The 23,236-nt window shown below is 43.9% G+C and overlaps 1 protein-coding gene across 1 annotated transcript in view; it reads right to left on the bottom strand.

Moving 5' to 3' along the window:
- Positions 1-23,236, bottom strand: part of smyd3 (SET and MYND domain containing 3) — a 182,213-nt gene that overhangs the window by 21,097 nt on the left and 137,880 nt on the right. Inside the window, exons 6-7 of the mRNA XM_084447051.1 lie at positions 8,761-8,828; positions 887-989 (exon numbers count right to left, since the gene is read on the bottom strand). Coding sequence (XP_084303177.1) covers positions 887-989; positions 8,761-8,828 — 171 coding nt within the window. The remainder of the gene's footprint in view (positions 1-886; positions 990-8,760; positions 8,829-23,236) is intronic.

The following is a 23,236-nucleotide window of genomic DNA, read 5'->3' as shown; positions in this document are numbered from 1 at the left end:
ACTCTGGAATGTTTAAGTGAGTTTTCTTTTAATGTTAGCCGTTCCTACAGCATTGCGCTAGCATTAGCATGCCGCTAAAGCTGGAACAAGAGACAGCATGGAATCAGCTGAAAATGTTCTGCATCAATCAATGAATCATGAATTACCCCTTTAATTCTGTCACATTCACATTTAATTCTATCACATTCAAAGGACGCTGATTGGCCTGGTTGGAATCCCAACCGAGAAATCACTCCAGATTAGGGTTGCAAATTTCAAGGAATTTCATTACTCGATAACTGTTAACCTTAACAAACGATAGTCGATTAATTGATAAGAACGTCCCGCGCTTTGCACTTTGCTCGCTTAATTTTTTCGTCTTCTTCCGCTGTGTCGTTGAAATTTCCCGGCATCCCAATTAGCCTTCAATACATGGCGTGGCGCCCTCATGTGCAGTCAGACCCTAAATCATGATTACATATCACGCAACTCCCGTTGATAACGTTCGTTCCCCCCAAAAAAGTTCTGTTCCATTAACAAGCAATTAATCGAGTAACGAATCTTACTCGAGTAAATTCTTATCGGCAATTAATCAATAGTCGATTAACTATTAACATCCCTACTCCAGATGAGAGCACTTCCAGATCCTGAAACGCATTTCTATAATTAAAGCAGGCATGCGATTCAGGGGGTGGAGCCAGACCATGGTTATGTGTGTGTGTGTGTGTGTGTGGGGGGGGGGGGGGTGCAAAATTAAAAGTGATTTCTAAATCAATGGGGACAGTATAAGTGTTATCTCAGTATTTAAAATAAGAGTGAACTGGCACACACATACACATACACACGCACACACACACACACATACATACACAAAAACACTCCCACACTGTATGCACACACAGCTTACCTCCTCTAAGGGCTGGATGTCTCTGAGGGCCCGCAGCTGAAGTCTGGTCCCCTCAAACATCACCACACAGCAGGGCCTGCAGTCATGGTTCAACAGAGACATACTGGCACACACACACACGCACACGCACACACACACACGCATGCATACACACACACACGCACGCACGCACACACACACGCACACACACACACACAGATTATAGGGTGAGTTTGTATGGGGTGTGAAAATTGCCACGTATGTTGCTTGTTCAAAGCTTACTTATAATATGCATGTGTGTATGTTTGTATACATACACACATACATACCTGCAGTACACACATCAGCTCTTTGCAAAACTGCATACGCATGTGCGGTACTTCGGTCGTGTATAAAGCAAACGGGGGGGCGGGTCGAATGAGTGTTTGTGTGGTCACCTCAGTTATGCATGTATGTGTGTGAGTATGTATGTATGTCACGTGATGAATGACTTGGGAGCACTGCTCCAGTTGTTTTTTGTACATTGCTTCAGAGAATGAAGACGACAATGGTAAGATAGTCCGTGTTTTAGTTCAAGCACTAAAAATATTAATATTGGTGTGGTTATGTGACAAGACCATGCTTTGTGGGTCGATCGTATGCCAAATCAATTCGTTTTTTGGTTTAGATGTATCAGTTTCTACTGCTACTGTAGCTAGCAAGTTTCCCATTACAGCCTAGGCTAAAGTGGCTAACAAGATCATGCTCAATCTAGCTGTAGGTAGACGGTAACGTTATGAACTTAATTGGGTCTATTATGTAGATGTATCTTGCTAGCTCCATTACATTACACTATGGCTGGAGAGGACCTATGTATTGAACGCGGTCAAACTCAGGCTTGTCAAGTTGCCTGTATGAAATCGGTGTCTATTCAGCAAATCACGCCAGAACTGTATTCCCTGTGGAGGACTCATTCAGCGCCAGCCTCCATTATTAAAATGCAGTGTATACCTGTAATCATATATAATGTAGTGTATGCCTGTAATCATATTATAGAAAGAGAGGACCCTGTGTTATTCCATTTAGCCATAATGATCTGTATTGTTATAAAGTGTCTATTACAAATAAGGAGGTACATTATATTTTCCATATGTTGTGTTTGAGAGTAGAGGTTTTATAACTTAATATCTCCCATTTACATTATTAGCCATATACATTTGCATGAATGTTCTGCAGTACTCGCTTGGGGTGCTATCATCAGTGCTTATTGGGTCTAACTACTGGTTGTTTTTTTTGTTTTTTTCGAGAGCTCAGAGAACAGACATACCAAGATGTCACCATTTAGTAAAGTGATTGTGTCTGTCATCATCATAGTCCTTTATCTTTAATTAATTACATGTATTTTACTGAGATATAATTTTATCTTGTTTAAACAAAAGAACTTACAAAGGACCAAGAAAACAGCATATGTCCTCCCACCCTCTCACTCATACATCCACCCATATTCACACAGTCACCCACTCCTACAAGACAGTCATCCTCTCACAACCATTCACTCCCTCATCCATTCATTCAATCATACCAGACAAGATCCGCATACATTCACTCCACCATTCATACAATACAGGACAAACACACAAACACACAAACAAACTAAAAAACAACAGCAACAATAACAAAGCAATACAAGACAGGACAGGGACAATGCATGACAAGACAGGACAGGACAATGCATGACAAGACAGGACAGGACAATGCATGACAAGACAGGACATAATAAGACAAACCAGTACATTCACTTTTAAACAATTTAAATTGAAACAATAAACTAGCTTCTAGGACTCTAATGATGCTCCTTGGGAGCAGTTTGGGGTTCAGTGTCTCGCCCCAGGACACTTTGACATGTGGTCAGGAGGAGCCGCGACCCTACGATCATTAGACGACCCGGCTCTTCCTCTTGAGCTACAGACGCCCCTCTGTCACACGCGTTCTCTCTCTCATAATTAAACATGTTTTATTGACAGGGCATCTTAGCAACTCTCTCTCTCTCTCTCCCTCTCTCCGTCCTCTCATCTCGAACTGACAGCTTCTATTGGCTGGTCTTCAAATGGGAAAAACTGCCTCTCCCTCCCTCCTATCTCTCTCCCTCTCCTTCTCCCTCCTTCCTACTGTAGCAGTCTCCCTCCCTCTCCCTTCCTCTCTCTCTCCATCTCTCCCTCCCCTCCCCTCTCCCTCTCTCCCTCCCTCCCTCCCTCCCTCCCTCCCTCCCTCCCTCCCTCTCTCTCTATAAAGTGATGTTAACAAGAAATGACAAGGTGAGAAACGATGTGACATAGACTGATGAGTCATGGTCACTCACACACACACACACACACGCACACACACACACGCACACACACACACACACACACATACATACATACATACATACATACATACATACATACATACATACATACATACATACATACATACATACATACATACATACACACGCATACGCCCGCCCCCCCCCCACCCCGTATCAGTGCAGATGAGGACACTGTGGTGGTTTGCTCATATCTTTTCGGAGTACTGGTACAGCACCGTAATAGCAGGGACACAAGACACACACACACACATCAACAATGTCGCTAAGCCACTATGAAATGAAGCAAGATGACATCTTAGGCTTCGTGTCTCTCTCCCACTCAGTGTCCTGTAATCACTGTTTGCATCTAAACAACAATTTGGTTCAACTACATTTATCTTTGTTTGTTCAGTTGATCCTTCCTGCTTACACACACACACACACACACACACACACACACACACACACACACACACACACACACACACACACACACACACACACACACACCTCATCCCTTGTTTGATGAGCCCTAATCCTGAGAGTGAAGCCTATTCCACAGCAACATCCAGAGGGCCACACATCACCATGAGAACCACACAGGACCCCTTTCTGAACACACACACACACACACACACACACACACACACACACACACACACATAAACAACCATTAGCGCTCATAAACGCTCATTACAAATCGGAGGCAGCTGGTTTCTGTGGGAATTGAGGTTGGTATAATTCATCCAACATCAAAAGCACATAAGTCCTTCGTCATCTACACGCACCTGGTACTACACACAGTGTGTGTGTCTGTGTGTGTGTGTGTGTGTGTGTGTGAGAGAGAGAGAGAAAATATTTACTTCCACTGGTAGTTTAACAAGTCATTAATCATCTATTAACCCTGTGCTTCACTGTGAGCCCTGGTCTATCCTAACATGTGGGGGAGGGTGTTACTGTACGTCATATCTGTTTGGATACCGAGGCTTCTGCACCTCAATAAGAGGCTGGCGGTGTAAAAAGGCACGAGTAGAATATCAATTAAAAAATCAAACACTGCACCATCCTTTTCAAATGGAGATTACTCATTAGCATACTAATTAGAATAATTCACTAAAGCATATCGCCCACAGTAATGGTGCATGTCAGGCTGGTGCAGCTTCAGAGTTGGAAAACAATGAGTTTGGTTTTGTGTTGAGGCACGGGGGCCAACAGAGAGATGACCTGGTTTGATAAAATAACAAAAAAACAAATAAACACACACACAAACACACACTCACTCTCTCTCTCTCACACACACACACAAACACACACACACACACACCGACAAACACACACATGCACACTCATGCACACATAAGCCACAGCACAATAGTTAATTATGAGCTAGTATATACGCTAGCTAATGTAGCAATGCTTGTGGAGAGCAGGCCAGAACATGTGTTAAGATGTCAAGGGGGCCAAGAACTCAACACTTCAACACAGGAAGGCAGAACGAAAGAAGGAAAGAGGGTGAGAATAGAATCTTGGCAGTAACAATCCATCTCTCTCTCTCTCTCTCTCTCTCTCTCTCTCTCTCTCTCTCTCTCTCTCTCCTCTCTCTCTCTCTCTCTGGTCTGTAGAAAGCCAGAATATACTAGATGTTGCTAGGCAACCCAAAATATCAATAGGCTGGGCAGAGTCCTGTGTACAAGCCCATTTTTTATGGATATCACACACACACACCCACACACATACACACACTCTGCAGGTAGGCTCTAACCCTGCCTGTATATCTGGCTGGACTAGTGTGTCAGATGGTCAGAGAGGGCTTATCACAGCTTAGCCAAGCCTCCCTACACCACTAACTGTGTGTGTGTGTGTGTGTGTCTAAGAGAGACAAAGGGTGTGTGTATGTGTGTTTGGGAGAGTGTGTGTTGTGTGTATGGGTGTGTGTGTTTGAGACAGAGAGTGTGTGTGTGTGTTTCTGAGACAGTGTGTGTGCATGTGTGTGTGTGTGTGTGTGTGTTTGACTGACTGAGACAGAGGGTGTGTGTGTGTGCGTGTGTGTGTGGGACACACGGCCATGAACACAGTCAGGCTAACATGCAGAGCCGTGACAGCACAAATCCTCCCGTGTTCACCGGGCCAGAACGCTGGGATTAGCCAGACTGGTGGGTCCAAATACCGCTCTCCTAACCCTCTATAAGGGTGTGTGTGTGTGCGCCTGTGTGTGTGTCTGCGTGTGTGTGTGTGTGTCTGTGTGTGTGTGCGTGTCTGTGTGTGTGTGCGTGTGCGTGCGCTTGCGTGTGTGTGCGTTTGCGTTTGCGTGTGTGTGTGTACTCCTCTCCTCCAACACCAACAACAACCACGCCCCGGCCCCTGCAGTCCCCCAAACCCGTATCCTGTATGTCCCCTGCGTGTGTGTGTGTGTGTGTATGTGTGTGTGTGTGTATGTGTGTGTGTGTGTGTGTGTGTGTGTGTGTGTGTGTGTGTGTGTGTGTGTGTGTGGGGGGGGGTAGTAACCTGACCCGCGGGATCTCAACTGCGTCTGCGTCATTCTGCACCCCTGCTCGCACGCCCATAGAGGGAGTAGTAATACTACTCACTGACCCATTGCTTTTGCTCATCTGGCACATTAGATGAGCTTACCTTGTTCTCAAACTCCTTGTTCTCCGTCTGCTTCTAATTTAATTATTACGAACATAGCCTATCTATCTACAGTATCTATCTCTGTAACTGACATTGGGTCTATGTCTGTTAACTAATATGGAACAAGGTATCGGGACAAGTAGAGGTTTAACACAGTAGGCTAGCTAATGGAGCAACTAGCTAGCCAGCAGAGCTACCAGCAAGCTATACCGCACCGTACACAAATACCATCCACGTGACACAGGGGTCAGACGTCAGGGGTCATTGGTCAGCTAGCTACATGTAGCTACCAGTTAGCTAGCAGCTTTGTGGACACAGGCTGATCTACTGTATGAAAATGGAACCAAGAGTCACTCATATGGAACGAGGCATCAGAACGAGTAAGCTAGCTAAGGGAGCTGACTAGATCTGTGTTTGAAACGGTTCACTCACTCCCTATTCCCTATGTAATGTTACCCATACAGTGAACTACATAGGGAACAATTAAATGGTTTTCGGACAATACATGTAACGTCATTGCATTGGATATTCATGGACGCAAGCAAGCAGACGCGCCCAGCATCATGTAAACAACCCGAGCACTGGTTGAAATATCAGGTAGCCTAGTATTCAGTTTCCATGTTCAATTGAATGTTAAATCTCAAATAAATGGTTGAAATTCCAATGATGTGCAAGTGTGGTTTTGTCAACTTTAGAGCAGCTGTGAAGTTGCACAATAAGACCGTTAAAGCCAGTTAGCTCACGTTACAACGATGATTCCTGTAGCTATGTTGATGCTATTGGTACGTCACTGTACAGTTTCCGGTCAATAATTTGTCAATAAAATTGGTGGAAGTTGAGGCGACAGTAATTCGGCAACCTACAGTAGCTTAAATGTTCGTGGACATTGTAGCTAAATCTGTTGGTGGAAAAAATATATTTTTAGCAGATGTGCTATTTTGGACAATGAACCCTATTTGTGGTCTGTCTACCATTACCCTAAAACATAGACCATAATTTCACTGATCGTTCCAGTATTGAGCTAGCTGCAGTTTTTGTGCAGGCTCTCACAAGGCTACCATGAAAGTCAATGCATACGTAAATGCATTGAAAAACTATGATAAAGTTTTCATAGACGGGAAGCACAGTGTGTAATCTTACCAGTGTCAGTATGCTCTCCTGTGAAATGTATCGCTATCCAAATGTTTGGCATCACTTGGACATAATAATTCCCCTGGCGCTTGTTTTCACTGTTCCCACAGAAGACTATGTTCAAGTCATGCCAAACACCTAAACATATTCGGATTGTGCTACATTTCACAGGAGAGCATACTGAGACAGTTTTTCCAACGCATTTATATATGCCCCATTGACCTCCATTGAAATCCAGTGAGAGCCTGCATTAAAAAAATGCAGTTAGCTCAATACTGGAACGATCAGTGAAATTATGGTCTCTATGTTTCAGGTTAATGGTAGACAGACCACAAATAAGGCTAAATGTCCAAAATAGCACACTACCCCTTTAACTATAGGCAGCTTTGTGCTTATCGGTATCCTATTTATTCAGTTTGAGTAATTTACAATCGAGCTAGCTAACAACCATTGGCTCAATTGGCCCAGTTGCTAGTTAGCGATGAGAGAAGGAGTTCCAGCCCAGTTGATAACCCTCGATCACGGGATGGGAGGGGGTGCAAAAGTCGGCTGGGATCCTGCCTCTCATAGCAGCAACTGGTCAGTGGACTGTACCGGGCTGCCTACATTATGTCTGAACACAATCCAACAGCTAATTCCTCCAACGTTAGCTAAGCTAGCATAAGCTAAGATAGCTAGTTAGATACCAGCTAGCAATGTAACACAAACAGGGATAGAAATGTATTTGTTGGTGACTGTTGGCATTGGTTGGATGGCTGGACAATTGCATTTTAAACTCACAACTATGTTAACATTTACAAACTTTTATTAATACACATATTGTATTTTGTGTGTAGTGACATCATTCTCACCAGGGGCCCGTTGATCACTGCGTTAGGCTATTTCAGTAGGCTATGCCTATTTCTTGTCAGGTGGCATATGCATGTGTGGACACTGTATTCTGTAAAACTTAAAGAATAAAAGTACATTCAACATTCATTGGAGTGGTCCAGTTGTATGGTTGGATAGGCTAGCCTAATATAAATAAATTGAGGACATGCATTTTCAGTGTTTGTTGGTAGCGGATGTCACAGAAAGACAGGGATCTGTCTGGATCTATTCAAATGTTTGTGATGATTATGCTATTGACGACATAGCTTATTCACATGAATTCACCATTAGGCCTACAGACTAATTCATGATATTCATGAATGGATATCATAGTCCATTCATTGCAGAAGTGTTTGAATGACAAACGTTAGCGAAAGGGTGTGTGGACGTTACCTTGCCGCACTAGGAACATGGATAATCAGATAGGAGAGCTTTTATTATTCCCCAGGGTGGGACATTTGGATGTAGATATAGATAGATACAATAAGGTACGAGACATCACAGTATATTGAAATACGGCGCTATACTAGGCCTAGGCCTACTAGAATTCATGAACGTTGCATGTTGTTCGTGCACACTGCAGCACTCATGAAAGTAATGCAAATACACAACATAGAACACTGTAATACCTTGTGTAGGCTAAGATAGTACAATACTAATACAAAAATAGGTCTACTAGGCCGAACAACGAACTATGCTTTTTTGCGCATATGACTTAACAGACATCAGGTCTTGACCCGATGTCAGTTACTGAGATAGATACAGTAGATAGATCGGTTTGTAATAATTCAATTAATTCCAGATGGAAAAAATATGTTTCAGAACAAGGTAATAATAATAACAATAACAACAATGTGTGTGGGTGTGTGTGAGGATGTGTACTGTATATATGTTTGTGTGTGTGTGTTTGTGGGTGTATGTGTGCGCGTCTCACCTAGGGTAGAGTCCCACTCCAACCTCCTGCAGCTCCCCATCACTGATGGTGAAACAGTTACACGTCACCTACGAAGAGAGAGAGAGGGAGGGAAAGAGGGAGGGAAAGAGAGAGAGAGGGAGGGGAAGAAAGAGAGAGGGAGGGAAAGAGAGAGAGGGAGGGAAAGAAAGAGAGAGGGAGGGAAAGAGAGAGAGAGGGGGGGAGGGAGAGACAGGGAGAATGAGAGAGATAGTGAGTCGTTCACAGTAAAATAATTCATTCTTGACAAATGCACAAATGATTATGCTTTATTTTGAAATGTGGGACACGTCCCTCCACCACACACACACACCACTTTCACCACACACACTCTCCACCACACACACACCACTTTCACCACACACTCTCCACCACACACACACCACTTTCACCACACACACTCTCCACCACAGACACACCACTTTCACCACACACACACCACTTTCACCACACAAACCCTCCACCATACACACACTACCTTCACCACACACACACACACACACACACACACACAACCTTCACCATACACACACTTCCTTCGGCATACACACATCCCCTTCACCATACACACACACCCTCCACCATACACACACACCCTTCACCATACACACACACACCCTTCACTATACACACACACCCTCCACCATACACACACACACCCTCCACCATACACACACACACACACCCTCCACCATACACACACTGTTGACACCGAGATACTGAGCAAAGTGGTGTCACAGCTTGAGTCATCCAGACAGCACTGGTCAAAGTTGTAAACGACCTAAGAATTAACACTGATGCCAAAAAGCTCTCTGTCCTTGTCCTTCTGGACCTGAGTGCAGCTTTCAACACTGTAGATCATGATGTCCTTATTGGAAGACTTGAGAACTGGGTCGGCCTCTACGGTCCAGTCCTTGATGGTTCAGGACCTTCCTAATTGGCCGGGAGTTTTTTGTCACCCTTGGGGATTACAGCTCAAAAAACACTTCAATGACGTGGGGTCCCACAAGGATCCATTCTAGGGCCTTTACTCTTCAGTCTGTTTTTGCAACCCCTACGTGATGTAATTAGGAGGCACAATATTAGCTACCATAGCTATGCAATAACACTCAGCTCTATACAGTAGGACCCCACTTATCCGAACCCAATAGGACCGAAGGTCGTTCGTATCTCTGAAATGTCCGGATGACTGAATCATATGTTAAAATGCACCAAATTCAATAAGTGGAATACTCATATTGACTCATAATAGACCAATAAATACCCTTAAGGGGAGACACGGTAGGTGAAAACATCGTTTTTCCAACGCCCTGGTCAAATTTGAGATTTTGTGCTGGTTTGCTTCCATAACATGTCTTCTTTCATACTAGTGGAAATAAAACATCAAAAATACGCATTTAGATGTTTATTTTACTTCATTTAGTCCGTTTGCGTCTGTAGATTCTTCCGAAAATCACCACAAGTTAGCCTTCTTTCGAAACGAGCCGAACCGCGGGCGTTATTTGGACCCGGTCATGTGATATATCATTAGAAAGATCTGGCTCTTGAGCGTTATGTTATCGCAACCAAACCTGATAGTTTCATTTGTATCAGCAACCAATCGTGGAAATACAAAGGCGGGTTTGATGCTAAGCGTGAAATCTCATTGGCTGTTGTTGATTTCTGAGAACGTGATTGGTTCAGCGCGTCATGTGACACGTTTCCATTTCCTGATATCTAATCCAAACAATGCCGTCTGTAAAGCGTTCTAAACGTAATAAGCAACAACGACAACAGTGTTTGCCCGCAAGGTTGAACAGAAAACAAGAGAAACTAAATGGAAAAGTTTACATTTATGAGATATAAAGTGCTTATTCGCGCAAGTTGTCATTAGCCGGTGCTAGCATGTCCAGTGAGCAGCAGGGAGATGAGGCTAGTGTTCTCTTAGCGCACGAGTTAGGGTTGGGGTATGCAGCTCTCCAAAAGATTAGTAAAGTGTTAGGGATCCCAGGGCTTCATCTGAAAACGTATCAGAAACATGACAAGAGGGTGACAGGTAGGCTATTGAAACGTGTTCCCTCTTTCTCTCTCTCTCTCTCTCTCTCTCTCTCGCCAATATCTGAAGCCTATACATATGCACAGTAGTCTCCCTCTCTCTACCTGTGGCATTTCTACATGCATCCATAAACTGACCAAATAAACTGTTTTAATTTCAGTTGCTGAAATAGAGAGAGGTCTGGAGTCCTTGCACAGAAGCAGAGAGCAGATTAGGCAGGCATATGCAGATGTGGACCCAGAGGTAGGTAAGCTGACTGCCAATAAATACAAAATGTTACAAAATTATTACAGTTATTGAGAATTATTACAATAATTCTCAACCAGCGTTCAGTGGACAATATGAAGGCGGCAATATGGGGTAGTCTGCTTCACTGATGACAACCCCATGCGCACCAGGAACATATTGTGGTTTTAGGACAGTTTTGTTGACTGCAGCTGAGTGGGTTCTACAGACCAGCTGCTTAGAACAGTTTTGTGAACTCCAGCTGAGTGGGTTCTACAAACTAGCTGCCTAGAACAGTTTTGTGGATAGCTAGTGTGGTGCCATCTGAGGAGTGACTCTGTAGACCTATGACGGCGAAGCTTGATGTCTCCTATGGTGTTGCTTTTGACGATGGTTATATCACTTGTTTGTTTGGCAATCTATATTTAGCTTCTATTGGTGTTTACCCTGCATTGTTTACCACATCTTGTCCTGTGTATTTATGAATCAGCTTACTCTTCATGTTCATTCATTCATTCATTCATTCATTCATTCATTCATTCATTCATTCATTCATTCATTCATTCATGTTATCTCCATGTAAAACGCTTAAAAAAACACAAAAAGCTAGATAATCTGTTTTCTCATGCATGTCCTCGTCAAATGTGTCTATCTTTGTCCATGATCTGTTTAACAAAATAATACAAGCTTTCTAAAAGGGAATGTTCTCTTCCCTACTAACATTGTCTCGTCTCTAGTCTCGTCTTACTAACACCCCACTCGTGGGCTGTACCTTGACGTGGTGAGTGGGCTTCCAACTAAACAGGTCTTGCTTCTCTATACAAAATGTCTACTCCTGGACTATTTTGAATCCACAACATGCTGTGTTATTCAGTTTTCCGTTTCTATGTGTTTTCAGATGTTGTGTAATGTTGTTACTAATGATGTGATTGGATATTGTGTTTGTAAATATTGGTTTACAATGCAAATGTATGTTTTTTTACAATACAAATTTTCAAAGCCCGTTTTCTCAAAATGAGTTATTTCTCATCTTAGGGACATCAAAACCACCACTTGAGTAGCACCTACATACACCTAACTTTCCAGTTTTGTTCCAATCCATATTCTGAAGGGTTTGGCCAAGAAGGGACTTTTCAAATTTCATTCATAGCCTGATTTATATAACAGTTTATCCCTAAAACATGGCGAAAATTGGTCTTTTTATGACTGTTGACAGTATTTTCTGATTTCTGAAGTGAAGAAAAGAGATATCAAAAAGCCCCTGGCCAAAGTTTTGAATAGGGATATGTGAACAAAATGAAACAAGAATTTTGAATCTGGCTTGAACCAGTTAAAAAAATTGATGTCCCGAAATTATGCAAATTAGCGCATATTTAGCGCATATAATGCCGAATTTGCATATTTATCCATAAGATTTCAGAAAACTTGTAATATAAAAAAGATGCTCCTTAATGTACCTAACAAACTGGGGGAGTTTGATGGTGATACCTATTAAGGATTTTTTTTTTCCTATTCACCTGGGGTGTCTCCCCTTGTGTTGTTCTCTGTATTTTATATGTCCTTGTGTATTTCAATGTGAAACTTTGCTGCCTTCTTTGCCAGGTCAGTATTGTAAAGGAGATTTTATCTCAATGCTTTTTATCTGGTTAAATAAAGGTTAAATAAAATAATAGGCCTACAGTAGCCTAGAATAAAATAAACGAATTTCCACTTGAGTGCGTGCTTTGATCAAATACAGTACTTTATTCTCAAATGAGGCCTACGCTGCATCGATAGGCTACTGTGTACCGCGCTTTCTGGCTACCAAGGAATGCAGCTCTCGTGCAGCAGACTCGTTTGCGTTTTGCGCTCAACATTAAAGTAACAAAGAAATTAAACGTGACAGTAGGCTACAGCCTACAGGCAACATGTAGGTCTACATACAGTTCTGTTTTTATTCACAGTAGGATACAGTACGTGTTTATTATGACAGATGCAAGTAGGCCTACAGTACTGTAATAAAAATCCCACCAGTAACCAGATAGCAGGCTCAAAAAAAGATTTTTTTTTTAAGCCTGTCCGGTAGACCGGGAGGTTCGGATCTCTGAAGTTCGGATGAGTGGGATCCTACTGTATTTCTGTGACACCCAATGATTACAGTTCAGTTGACCACCTGATAGAATGCATTGCTGATATACATGCATGAATGTCACAGAACCTCCTTCAGTTAAACCAGGACAAAACAGATGTGCTGATCATTGGTGATAAAGTTGAAAGGGAGAGACTATCTGGGCACTTAAAAACATTGACACTGAACACCAAATAATAAGTCAGAAACCTAGGTGTCATATTCGATTCTGATCTTAATTTTAAGGCCAATATTAAGAATGTCACAAGGACATCTTTTTATCACCTGAAAAACAGTGCAAAGGTGAAACCTTTTCTCTCCCAGGCCGACACTGAAAGACTAATGCATGCTTTTATTAGTAGCAGGTTGGATTACTGTAACGCTCTGCTATCTGGTCTACCAAAGAAAGCTATCAACTTCAGATGATACAAAATGCTGCAGCACATATCCTCACTAAGACTAGAAGGAGGGCACACATCACACCAGTCTTACAATTGCTACACTGGCTAACGGTTAGTTTTAGAATAGATTTTAAGATTATTTTATTAGTTTATAAAGCACTCTATGGTCATGCACCTGAATACATATCAGGCATGCTTTTAAGTTATACACCAAGTAGGTCCCTGAGATCCTCTGGCACTGAACTTTTAACTGTTCCTGTAGCCAGGACCAAGAGACACGGGGAGGAAGCCTTCAGTTTTTACACTTCCAGCCTCTGGAATAACCTGTCAGAATACCTAAGGATGGTCGAAACTATGGGAACTTTTAAGCGAAATCTTAAGACATACTTTTTTTTTTTTTTACATACTCACTTTTAATTTTTTACTTTCTTTCTATTCTTTTACTTTCAATTCTATTTTACCATTATGATTTGTCATGTTTTATACTGTTATTTCTATCCTCTTAAATGTTTTCTGTAAAGCACTGTGTGCTACATTTGTGTGACGACGTCCAATTATCACAGAGAATGAACAGAATGGTGCCAGCGCCTTGGCTTTTGGCTTGGGCATTCCTGCCATCTGTAGGCCCTTCATGAGTCGTCTGTGGACATTTCCTAGGCTACTAAATATAAACACCAGCAGTTTACATTTATACCCAAGCTGAGTGATCACATCTTTGAGCTGTTGATATTTTAACACCTTGGTAAGGAAAGCCTCTTCCAGACTATGATCAAACGTACAGCCGACTTCTCTACTGTGCTCACACACTCCCTTCACCACACACACACTCCCCTCACCACACACACTCCCTTCACCACACACACACTCCCCTCACCACACACACTCCCTTCACCACACACACTCCCTTCACCACACACTCCCTTCACCACACACACTCTCCCTTAACCACAAACACTCCCTTCACCACACACACTCCCTTCACCACACACACACTCCCCCAACCAAACACTCCCCCTTCACCACACACACACTCCCCTTACCACACACAATCCCTTCACCACACACACACTCCCCTCACCACACACACTCCCTTCACCACACACACACTCCCCTCACCACACACTCCCTTCACCACACACACACTCTCTTAACCACAAACACTCCCTTCACCACACACACTCCCTTCACCACACACACACTCCCCTCACCACACACACTCCCCTCACCACACACACTCCCTTCACCACTCACACTCCCTTCACCACACACACTCCCTTAACCACACACACTCCCTTCACCACACACACACTCCTCACCACACACACTCCCTTCACCACACACACACTCCCCTCACCACACACACTCCCTTCACCACACACACTCCCTTCACCACACACACTCCCTTAACCACACACACACACACACACACACACACACACACACACACACACACACACACACACACACACACACACACACACTCTCTCTCTCTCTCTCTCTCTCTCTCACACACACACACACACACACACACACACACACATACTCCCTTCACTGTGTGTGTGTTTATATCACCACTTCAAACAGTATATTCCCCTGACAGACACATGAAGGAGGACATTGTATTCAAATGAATCAACTTACTTCCTGGCTGTTAAAAACATGATTTGGAGCGGTCAGCCTGTCTAACCACACTCATATGATCATCTGATCAAAACAGGAGGTTTTGACAACTGGTCCTGTCATTTCCCCCTTCTAACACACAAGTGGAGACACGGATAACTGGGTGCTTGGCTGACATCTCGGAGTAGATGGCGACACACCAATTCAAGCTCAACCTGGACCAGACTGAGCTGCTGTTCCTCCCGGGGAAGGGCTGCCCACAACGGGACCTAGCCATCACCATTGAAGACACAGTGGTGACGCCGACTCGGACTGCGAGGAATCTGGGTATGACCCTGGACAACCAACAGTCAGTCTCCTTCATATCACATCCATCACACGCTCTTGCAGATTCCTTCTCTACAACGTCAGGAGGATTCGCCCTTTCCTCACCGACGAAAAAGCACAGGTGCTCATCCAGGGCCTTGTCATCTCTGGACTACTGCAACTCCCTCCTTGCTGGGGCCCCGACGTCAGCCATTCAACCCCTGGAACTTGTCCAGAAAGCTCCTGCTCGTCTGGTGTTCAACCACCCCAAGTTCTCCCACACAACTTCCCTTCTCTGTTCCCTACACTGGCTCTCAGTAGCAGCGCGCATCCAGTTTAAAACTCTGGTACTAACATACAGGGCAATGAAAGGAACAGCTCCCTCCTACCTCCAGGCCATGGTCAAACCCTATACCTCCTCGCCGCAGGCTCAAAACTCATCTCTTCAAGAAGTACTACTACGATCCTCCCTCTTAAGCAGAAATTGTATTTTAAGATTGCTATTCTTGCACTTTGCCTTCAGCACTAGATTAAGCTCTTAGTCACTTGTTTTAAAAACAAGATGCACCTGCAAGTTCTGGCAAGTAGTAGTACATTGGCCTTTCCTACTGTACGGCAATTATTGTAAGTCGTTTTTAAAGCGTCAGCTAAATGACTAATGTGTATAATGTAATACAGTATGTAATGTTATAATATGTAATGTTATATAATCATCCAACAGTCATTTCTCCTAGTGAGAGAGGAAGGGGGCAGGGCTCGAAATTAACTTTGTTTCCTCTGTGTCCCGCAATTGTCCCAAATTCTACTTTCAACTGTCCCAGACTTGACAACCATTGTCCCAAATTGAATCTTTTTTTTTCCATTATACATAATAACTCGTTTAATAACTTTGTTTCAGTAACTCACATCACTTCAACGACTCACTGGTCAGTTTTTGAGTGAAGTGTGTGCTCTATGGCATTGGGGTATCGTATTGCCTTTTCAGCATAGTGAGGAATTAACTAGAGTGAAGCAAACTAGGTTTATGCCTATGCACAGTTCAGCGTGTTGCCCTGTGTCTCAACTCTTTAGTTCATCTAAGCTTCCACTAAGCTCAACTAAATTAGCACTACCTAGCTAGCCGGCTGACAATAACACAGATAACATGCTGAGAAAGCCAGGTCAGATTATTATCAGATAAATACACCAAGCTTTAGCTAGCTAACTAGCAATTGGAAATGCACAGCAAGCTGCTACGACAGTGAGCGATTCATGAAGATGGCAAGATAAGTATCTACAGTACTGTAGTTAGCTGAATTGAACTAACGTTACATAGCTGCAGCTACAGAAGCTAATGTTAGCTGTCTACACTAGGTTTGACTAGGCTAGGTCAACTAGCTAGCTAGATGATAGCTCTTCTACAACCAAGCTAGCTAACTAACGTTACTATCATACACAACAATCCATGACAGTTGAAAATTGAGTTGAAAGAAGAATTCGGAACAGGGGACACTGAGGGGAAACATCTGGAACTGCAATTGTTATGAAATGCTACACTGGTCCGACTAAATATTATTTATGCAGAGTGACTAGAAGACTGCACTACAGTGAGCGACTGCAATAGTGTTCATTCAATCTTTATTCATTCAAGGTTGTCAACAACCTCAGAATCAATGCTGACTCAAAAAAGCTCTCTGTCTTTGTCCTCCTGGACCTGAGTGTAGCGTTTGACACGGTAGACCATTATATCCTTGTTAGAAGACTTGAGATCTGGGTTGGCCGCTCCGGGTCAGTCCTTGACTGGTTCAGGATGTTTTTAACTGGCCGAGTTTTTTATCGCCCTTGGTGACCACAGCTCAAAAAACACTGAGATGACTTGTGGGGTCCCACAAGGATCAATTCTAGGGCCCTTACTTTCCAGTCTGTACATGTTACCCCTACACAATGTCATGAGAAGGAACAACATTAGTTACCATAGCTACAGTCAGCCAAACTTCAATACTTCACCCCACCACGTGGAGAGAGCGACAAGGACAGCGGCAGCAAAGTTTTAGAGAAGTGTTCGGACCACTCCAGACTACCTCCTTATTCAGTGTTGCATAATAGCCGCCAGGAGGCGTCATTGAGCAAGCAAACTCAATTCGTCTGGCAGTAACTGCCTATATATTAAACAAGTATATTCTTTGTATTATAGTGTGTATTGTACGTCATATTTTATATTGTGTACAGTAGGCATGTAACATAACCGCGGTATTACGGTAACCGCAGTATTTTTTGGTCACACGGTAACCTTGGGACTGGCTCGGTAAAACCATAGGCTAAACTCACTGTTCTGGACTGGTCAGATGTCTTAGTTATATCAAGCTAACTATTGGCATCGGTGTGCTTATCGGTGTCATATTTATTCAGTTTGAGTAATTTACAATCGAGCTAGCTAACCACCTTTAGCTCAATCGGCTCAGTTGCTGGTTAGCGATGAGAGGCGGAGTCCCAGCCCAGCTGATAACCCTCCGTTGCAGGTTGGGGGATGCAACGGTTGGCTAGGATCCTGCCTCTCATAGCTAACCAGCAACTGGTCACGTACTGCGCATGTTCAATCCACACTAGTCACGTAGCTTTCCGTTGCCCTGGAGGTCCACCCGTCTGTGAGCGCAACAGAGGATGCCTGGGATAATTCACTGACAACTTTTGCCTTTTCCTGCTCATAAAGATTTGGCACGATCTTCTCAGCAAAGTGGGTGTGCGACGGGATCTCGTAGCGTGGCTCAAGCACAAGCAAATGCCGTGGTAATGAGCGGTTGTTGAGCTCCTCCGCTAGCCATGTCTACCGCTGGCAGCGCCTGACTAGTGTGAATTGAACATGCACCCTACGTGACCACGTCGCCTACATCCTTTTTTGTTTTATTATTTTTTATAAACCTATCCGCGGACCACGTGCGAACCGTAGAGATTTTCTGTAACTAGATGTCAGAACCATCTAGCCTAGATCTGCACCCCCCCCCTCTTGTCCTCCCATCGTTTCCATTCTCTCCTTCCTCATCTCTTCTTTCTCTTCCTCTTCTGTCGTTTCCTTTCATTATTATTATTCTTTTTTTTTAGACCTATAACTTCTTTCATCCAGTCTCCTGCCATAGAAGCGCAGCATCAGAGATCAGACCTGGGCTCTCTGCTCAGCCTCTTTCCCTCTTCTTCTCACTGCTCAACACACCATCTATAGCCTACCCACAGACCTCCTCTATCACTGCTCAACACACCATCTATACCTACCCACAGACGTCCTCTATCACTGCTCAACACACCATCTATACCCACAGACCTCCTCTATCACTGCTCAACACACTGTCTATACCCACAGACCTCCTCTATCACTACTGAATAGTGGTGCATCGGATCATCGTTGATCCGTGATTGTAAGGAAAGCAGAAGCACTTTAAATTAAAAGAAAAAAACTGTACACATCAGAAATGTGTTTAATAAATGCTTTGGTGTTTTTTCCAAAGTACAAATCTCCTTCCTCTTTAAATTTTGTGTTTTAAAACTGTGTTTAATACCGTGATATACCATACCGTGGACCTTGATACCGTGATATTACCGTACCGTGAGTTTTTGATACCGTTACATGCTTAGTGTACAGTATATTGAAATAGTCTATAAGCAAGACAAAGGCATTATTATTGAAGTTGCTACTGGGACTTATGATATTTCAACCCTCGACAAGATCCAGAGTTACTGAAGCAAATCACTTCCTCTTTTTTGCTGTCACTTCTAAGGAAGCGTAGAAACGAGAGATGGTTTATCGACGTGATCTATTGAAATGTAGCTAAACATTCTAGCCTGTTGGTCAGCGCTGTTTCCAGCTTACTTTAATCATCTACCCCCGTTGTAAAAACAGCCTTGATCTCGCCTCAGATTTGGGTGATAACAAAACAAAACACTGGCTTTCACAATCTGTGGGAATCAGTTCTAATTTCGACTGGGAAATATAATGTTGAAGTGTAGAAATGAGAGGTGGTTTCATAGATGCAATCTATTGAAATGAGTCAGTTCGCAATCGCTCGTATAACTAATAATCAACTTAATGTCAATGTAATTTTATTTGTATAGCACCATTCATACAATTGAATGTAGCACATAGTGCTTTACATAAAAAGAGATGGATAAAAACATAAATCATAAAAACACAGTGAGAACAGATAAACAAAGAAACAATAAAAGTAAAATAATTAAAAATTAAAGATAGAAGTGTAAATTTGAATAAAAACAAAGAAAGCAAAGTTTTCATGGTCCCAGACATTCCCAGGTCCTCTGGCAGGGTGTTCCAAAGGCAGGGGGGGTTAAGAACTAAAGGCTGCCTTCCCATGCCTCTTAGTCATGGCTCTAAGAACCATTAAAACTCAGTGCCAGAGGACCTGAGGGACCTACTAGGTGTATATTTTAAAAGCATATCTGATATGTATTTAGGTGCTTGATTATGTAATGACTTATAGACTAATAGAAGAATCTTAAAATCTATTCTTAAACTGACAGGTAACCAGTGCAGTGATTTTTAAAACTGGTCTGACGTGAGCCCTCCTTCTGGTCTTTGTAAGAACACGTGCTGCAGAATTTTAAATCAGTTGGAGTAATCACCTTTTTTGGTAGGCCAGACAGGAGAGCGTTACAATAGTCCAGCCTGCTAGTAATAAAAGCTTACGAAGATAGCAACAGCAAATGTGAAGAGCAACGAAGACAGCAACAGCAAACGTGAAGAGCAACGAAGATAGCAACAGGAGAGAGCATTTTGCTCAGAGAAGAGATGACTGCAGCTTCAGCAGCAACACCTCAGCTAATTGACAAAGAAGGGCCACAAAGTGAAATATGGAAATATTTCGGCTTCAAAGTTGCTGAAAAAGTCGAGCCCCAAAACACAGCAGCACCGCTGTGCAAGCGCTGGTTCAAAGGGTCTTGTGAAAGGAGGCAACGCATCAAAACAACAGGTGACCGACACTTGCCTTGGTACCGTGACAACACTAGTCTACACTGTAATTCTTTTAATTTCCCTCTCTCCATATCTCTCCATCCCTCTCTCTCCATCCCTCTCTTTCTCCATCTCTCCATCTCTCTCTCTCCATCCCTCTCTTTCTCCATCTCTCCATCCCTCTCTCTCCATCCCTCTCTTTCTCCATCTCTCTCTCTCCATCCCTCTCTCCATCCCTCTCTCTCCATCCCTCTCTCTCCATCTCTCTCCATCCCTCTCTCTCCATCCCTCTCTCTCTCCATCTCTCTCTCTCCATCTCTCTCTCATCCCTCTCTCTCCATCTCTCTCTCATCCCTCTCTCTCCATCTCTCTCTCCATCCCTCTCTCTCCATCTCTCTCTCCATCCCTCTCTCTCCGTCCTGGTCTCTCCGTCCCTCTCTCTCTCCATCCCTCTCTCTCCGTCCCTATCTCTCCGTCCCTCTCTCTCCATCCCTCTTCATCAGTCCATGCTGTCTCTCACATCCTCCCCATCCTTCCTTCATCACAGCCATTGCGAATGTGTTGCCATGGCGTCTGCTGGAGTCTTTAGGGACACATTAGACCAGGGCCCGGGGCCATTTATCTCATTCCACTCTCGACCTGAAGGAAATGGAACTGGTCCTCAGTCAGCTGCATCCATTTTGTTGTCAAGCAGAGAGGAGAGAAAGAGAGAGAGAGGGAGACAGAGAGGGAGAGAGAATGATAGATTTCCAGAGACATGACATTATTCTCTTTCTTTTGTCGTCCCCCCCCCCACACACACACACTGTTACATCCCCAAATCTGCATGTGTGTGTGTCCTGGTATTTTCCTTCTGTTTCTCACCTCGCCCTGTCATTCTACATTCAGTTGGCCAATCAACCCCGTCACCAATCATCTGTTCCTGTCCAATCACAAGGCAGTCTGTGCATATATAAGCTCCGCCTGTCTTCCCATTGGCAGTCGACCTGTTGCTTTGTCTGTCTGATCTTTGTCTGTCTGTTGACTCCTGATTTCATATGTGACGCGCTCTATCGAAATGAGTCGGATGTCGCAATGGCTCATTCGTGGGAAGAGAAGGTTTTGTAGGCATTTTCAAGGCAGGAAGCACAGGGTGTGATCTTACCGGTATCATTATGCTGTCATGTGAAATATATCGCATTCTCAAACCGAATATTGAAACAAAAGCTCAATTTGAGCCAGAACTATTTCGCCGAACACACTACACCATACCTTTCGCACTCTAAACTTCCGCCGCGGCAAAGCTAGACGATTGTTTACATTCTCCTAGCCATGCCTAACACGTCAACACATGGGGATGGGGATTCATTTCACAAGACAACATTCTACTGAGACCGGTAAGGGGCTTCCTGGCGCTTCCTGCCTTGAAAATGCATCTTTATCATCGTTTTTAGCAGAGGCCCATAGACCTCCATTATAAAAGGTGTGCGCGCACAGAGGAAAAAGGAGCTAGCTTACTACTGCACGGATCAGTTAAATGTTGGTGTGTACGGATCGGTTTCATTGAGGACAAAGCGACATTTGAGCTAAACTTACTATGACAGCGGCGTTCCCCTTTAATATTAGCACCACTATTCATCACCATATTAATGTTAACACTGCTATTCATCAGTATGTTAATGTTAGCACCACTATTCATCACTATGTTAATGTTAGCACCACTATTCATCACTATGTTAATGTTAGGCTTTTAAATAATGTCCTGCACTTAAGCTTGTTTTGTATCTTGTGTAATCCTTCTATTACAGTTGGTGTGCAGCTCCTCTAGACATAGATTAGTTTGACCATAGAGTCGAAACACACACACACACGCGCACACGCACACACGTACGCACACACACACACACGCACACACACCCACACATGCCTGCTCAGTGTCCAGTCTGCCTCTTGATGAGGTGTGTGTGAAGGTCTGTTCCAGGGTTCACCTTATTAGGCAAAGCAAGGGCTAGTCAACGAGCGGAGAGAGGGAGGGAGGGAGAAGGAGAGGCGGAGAGAGGGAGGGAGGGAGGAGAGGAGGAGGGAGGGAGGGAGGGAGGGAGGAGAGGGAGGGAGGGAGGGAGGGAAGAGGGAGGGAGGAAACGGGAAAACTCATTTAAACAAACAATGGCAGTGCAGTCAGCTAGAGTGAAGGCATAGAAGGCATCTCTCTCTCTCTCTCTCTCTCTCTCTCTCTCTCTCTCTCTCTCTCTCTCTCTCTCTCTCTCTCTCCTCCCTCCCTCCCTCCCTCCGGAGCAGAGTCACTCAAGCAGAGCATCCACATCTGCAGTCCGAGCTGGTGAACGGACGCGTCGCGCATCCCAACTCACTCACAAACACTAACAAATACTGTACACACCCACTCCAGTGGGTTTCCATAATGGGACAAGCTGAAACATGCAAGCACACACTATTAACCTGTAAGAAAGTCAGACGCGTGTACATGCACGCACGCACGCACGCACGCACACACACACACACACACACACACACACACAGACCAAACCCACCCCCTGAATATAACACAGAAATCTGCAACACACTGTCATAGCCGATACCGGAAGATCTAGGTCAGATGGACATGCTCTGGGGACAGAGATCACAAAGAGATAGAAGTGGAGAGATAGAGAGGAGAGATAGAGGGATGGAGAGGCGGCATCGTCTCTCTCTGGTCTGGGGAGACTAAGGTATGTCTCTCTCTCTCACCTGATACACACGCACACATACCCACACAGACACGCACACGCACACGCACACAAACACACACACACACACACACACACAGGAAGGTCACTACAGCAGTAACTCCC

The sequence above is a fragment of the Borostomias antarcticus genome (genome assembly GCF_949987555.1).
Source record: "Borostomias antarcticus genome assembly, chromosome: 12".
In the NCBI taxonomy this organism is placed as follows: Eukaryota; Metazoa; Chordata; class Actinopteri; order Stomiiformes; family Stomiidae; genus Borostomias; species Borostomias antarcticus.
This window is presented reverse-complemented; position numbering and strand designations above follow the sequence as displayed.